The 4,226-nt window shown below is 58.9% G+C and overlaps 1 protein-coding gene across 1 annotated transcript in view; it reads left to right on the top strand.

Annotated features, from left to right (window-relative positions):
* The window catches only part of LOC132814148 (tyrosine-protein phosphatase non-receptor type 18-like), a 49,815-nt gene extending 46,169 nt beyond the window's left edge, over positions 1-3,646 (top strand). Inside the window, exon 11 of the mRNA XM_060823389.1 lies at positions 3,608-3,646. Within this exon, the coding sequence (XP_060679372.1) occupies positions 3,608-3,646 (39 nt within the window). The remainder of the gene's footprint in view (positions 1-3,607) is intronic.
* The last annotated feature ends 580 nt before the right edge of the window (positions 3,647-4,226 follow it).

Here is a 4,226-nt window from a genome sequence, read left to right as displayed (position 1 = left end):
GACACACACCCACACACCCCACACACCCACACACGCACACACGCACACACGCACACACCCACACACACCACACACACACACACACACACTCACTCTCTCTCTCTCTCTCTCTCTCTCTCTCTCTCACACTCACACACACCACACACACACTCTCACTCACTCTCACACACACACACACCACACACACTCTCTCACTCACACACACACACACCACACACACACACACCCCACACCCCACACACACACACACCCCACACCCCACACACACACACGCACACCCCACACACACGCACACCCCACACACACACACATACCCCCCCACACACACACCCATACACACCCCACACGCGCACACCCCACACGCGCACACCCCACACGCGCACACCCCACACACACACACAGGCTCCCTCACACACTCACAGACACATGCGCCCTCACACACACAGACACACACCCTCACACACACACTCCCTCACACACACAGACACACACTCCCTCACACAGACACACACTTCCTCACACACAGACACACACACACCCTCACACACACACATACATACGCTCCCTCACACACAGACACACACTCCCTCTCAAACAGACACACGTTCCCTCACACACACAGACACTCGCTCCCTCACACACACAGATACATCCTTACATACACACACACACACCCTCACTCTCACACACACACACTCGCACCCTCACACACACAGACACACACCCTCACACACACAGACACACACCCTCACACACACATGCTCCTTCAAACACAGACACACACACGCTCCCTCGCACACACATGCGCTCCCTCACACACACCCTTACACATACACAGACACACACACCCTCACACACACACACGCTCCCTCTCACACACACACACACACACTCCCTCACACGGTCACCCCTTCCCTCACTCCGGGATTAATCTGGGAGTGAGCCCGGAAGCCCGGAGACACTGGGTTCAGTGCCAAGTCGTTTTGAATCCATCGCAGGATGGGCTGGTGCCTCTGTGTCAGCGGGTGTGGTAGATAGGCCGGAATGTGGCACCGTGTGTGTATGGGTGTGTGGGGGGGGGGTGTGTATGGGTGTGTCTGTGGGGGGGGGGGGGTGTCTGTGAGTGTGTGAGGGAGCCTGTGTGTGTGTGTGTGTGTGTGTGTCTGTTTGTGAGTGTGTGTGTGTCTGTATGTGAGGGAGCATGTGTCTGTGTATATGAGAGATTGTGTGTGTCTGCTTGTGTGAGGGAGTGTGTGTGTGGGGTGTGTTTGTGAGGGTGTGTGTGTGTGTGTGTGGGGGGTGTATGTGAGAGTGTGTGTGGGGGGGGTGTATGTGAGAGTGTGTGTGTGGGGGGGTGTATGTGAGAGAGTGTGTGTGGGGGGGGTGTATGTGAGAGTGTGTGTGTGGGGGTGTGTGTGTGAGAGTGTGTGTGTGGGGGGGGTGTGTGTGAGAGTGTGTGTGTGGGGGGGGTGTGTGTGAGAGTGTGTGTGTGGGGGGGTGTGTGTGAGAGTGTGTGTGTGGGGGGGGTGTGTGTGAGAGTGTGTGTGTGGGGGGTGTGTGTGAGAGTGTGTGTGTGGGGGGTGTGTGTGAGAGTGTGTGTGTGGGGGGGTGTGTGTGAGAGTGTGTGTGTGGGGGGGTGTGTGTGAGAGTGTGTGTGTGTGGGGGGGGTGTGTGAGAGTGTGTGTGTGTGGGTGTGTGTGGGGGGTGTCTGTGTGTGTGTGGGGTGTGTGTGAGAGGGTGTGTGTGGGGTGTGTGTGGGGGGGTTGTTTGTGGGTGTGTGTGGGGTGTGTGTATGTGAGAGTGTGTGTGTGGGTGTGTGTGGGGGGTGTGTGTGTGTGTGTGTGGGGGGTGTGTGTGTGTGGGGGGTGTGTGTGTGTGTGTGTGGGTGTGTGTGGGGGGGGTGTGTGGGGTGTGTGTGTGAGAGGGTGTGTGTGGGGTGTGTGTGGGGGGGTTGTTTGTGGGTGTGTGTGGGGTGTGTGTATGTGAGAGTGTGTGTGTGGGGTGTGGTTAACATTTGGAATCCAGGGACCCTGAGAACTGCACAGACCCGCTGAGTTTTTCCAGCAATCTGTGTTCCTGATTTGCAGCATGCGGAGGTGTTTTGGTTTGTATTTTGTGTGTGTGTGTCTCCACGTGTACGAGGACTGACTCTGAGGTGAAAATTCCCTGCTGTCCCTCGGTAGGAGCGTCCCTGTGGTCCTGATCGAGTTGGACACGAGTGACCCCGAGCTGTCCCAAGGAGGGGAGAGAGATGGGGCTGTCCAGGAGGGGCGGTATTCTGCTGTTCTGTCGGCAATGGGGAGGCAGGGGTCAGAGATCACAAGCGGTCACACAACGTTGCTCTACATCGTGGGAAATCAGGGAAGACTCATTTCTCTCATCAACACCAGTGTCCCTTCATCAACATGTCACTGACCTTCCACATCGTGGAGGGGGAGACACAGAGAGAACGCAGTGTTGGATTCCCTATTCCGACAGGGCACCCCTCAGCACTGACCCTCCCACAGCACCCACTCCCTCAGCACTGACCCTCCCACAGCACCCGATCCCTCAGCACTGACCCGCCCACAGCACCCGCTCCCTCAGCACTGACCCTCCCACAGCACCCGCTCCCTCAGCACTGACCCTCCCACAGCACCCACTCCCTCAGCACTGACCCTCCCACAGCACCCACTCCCTCAGCACTGACCCTCCCACAGCACCCACTCCCTCAGCACTGACCCTCCCACAGCACCCACTCCCTCAGCACTGACCCTCCCACAGCACCCGATCCCTCAGCACTGACCCTCCCACAGCACCCACTCCCTCAGCACTGACCCTCCCACAGCACCCACTCCCTCAGCACTGACCCTCCCACAGCGCCCGCTCCCTCAGCGCTGACCCTCCCTCAGCACTGACCCTCCCACAGCGCCCGCTCCCTCAGCACTGACCCTCCCACAGCGCCCGCTCCCTCAGCGCTGACCCTCCCACAGCACTCACTCCATCAGCGCTGACCCTCCCACAGCGCCCGATCCCTCAGCACTGACCCTCCCACAGCGCCCGCTCCCTCAGCGCTGACCCTCCCACAGCACCCGCTCCCTCAGCACTGACCCTCCCACAGCACCCGCTCCCTCAGCACTGACCGTCCCACAGCAGACGCTCCCTCAGCGCTGACCCTCCCACAGCACCCACTCACACAGCGCCCGCTCCCTCAGCACTGACCCTCCCACAGCGCCCGCTCCCTCAGCACTAACCCTCCCACAGCACCCACTCCCTCAGCACTGACCCTCCCACAGCACCCACTCCCTCAGCACTGACCCTCCCACAGCACTGACCCTCCCACTGTGCCACTCCCTCAGCACTGACCCTCCCACAGCACCCACTCCCTCAGCACTGACCCTCCCACAGCACTGACCCTCCCACTGTGCCACTCCCTCAGCACTGACCCTCCCACAGCACTGACCCTCCCACTGTGCCACTCCCTCAGCACTGACCCTCCCACAGCACCCTCTCCCTCAGCACTGACCCTCCCACAGCGCCCGCTCCCTTGGCGCTGACCCCCAACCTTCGAAGTGAGATTATCTTTGTAAGGTTCCTGCGCCATTGTGTTGTCTGATTCCTGTGACAGTCCCACCAGCTGAAGGAGGGAAAGATGGGGCTTCCGTGAGGTGTGTCTGTGTACCCCCGTGTGCCTCACCTCTCATCGTTGTTCACTGAAACTCAGCCTGTTCCATTTCAGAACTGGATAAACACTTTATTGATGCACTCTATACATTATATATATATATATAGTATTCTCTAGGCTTTTACATTCATTAAATTGCTTATATATCTGTGTAGCATTCTTGAATACCGGGAAGAGATTCAAAATGGCCGCCCAATCGCCATTGACCAATTCAGCTTGGGCCCAGACTCCTGTGGGCTGGAAATCTCCCAGCCATTTTGCCTTTGTTCCTTCCTCCCTCCTTAGCCGTCCTGCTGAGCAGCACCACCCCACCCCTGCACTCCCACCCCAAGGGGGCATCAGCCTCACAACCAAGGCTTAGTCACTAGGCCGAAGCCTGGGCGATCCCTGCGGAGCTACCAGTCTGGGGTGGGGGTAGGCGTTCAACCATCGAGGCTGTGATGGTGGGGGGTTGAGGGAGGGGGCGGATGTGGTTATCTCTTGGTTGAGGGGGGGGGAAGGGGGGGTGGCGACATAACGCAGCCCCTTTGAGCCAACTGGGAGTTCGGAGGGGTCCCAACGT

This window comes from Hemiscyllium ocellatum, unplaced genomic scaffold (assembly GCF_020745735.1).
Source record: "Hemiscyllium ocellatum isolate sHemOce1 unplaced genomic scaffold, sHemOce1.pat.X.cur. scaffold_696_pat_ctg1, whole genome shotgun sequence".
In the NCBI taxonomy this organism is placed as follows: Eukaryota; Metazoa; Chordata; class Chondrichthyes; order Orectolobiformes; family Hemiscylliidae; genus Hemiscyllium; species Hemiscyllium ocellatum.
Note: the sequence above shows the minus strand (reverse complement) of the source record. Positions and strands in the feature narration are given on the sequence as shown.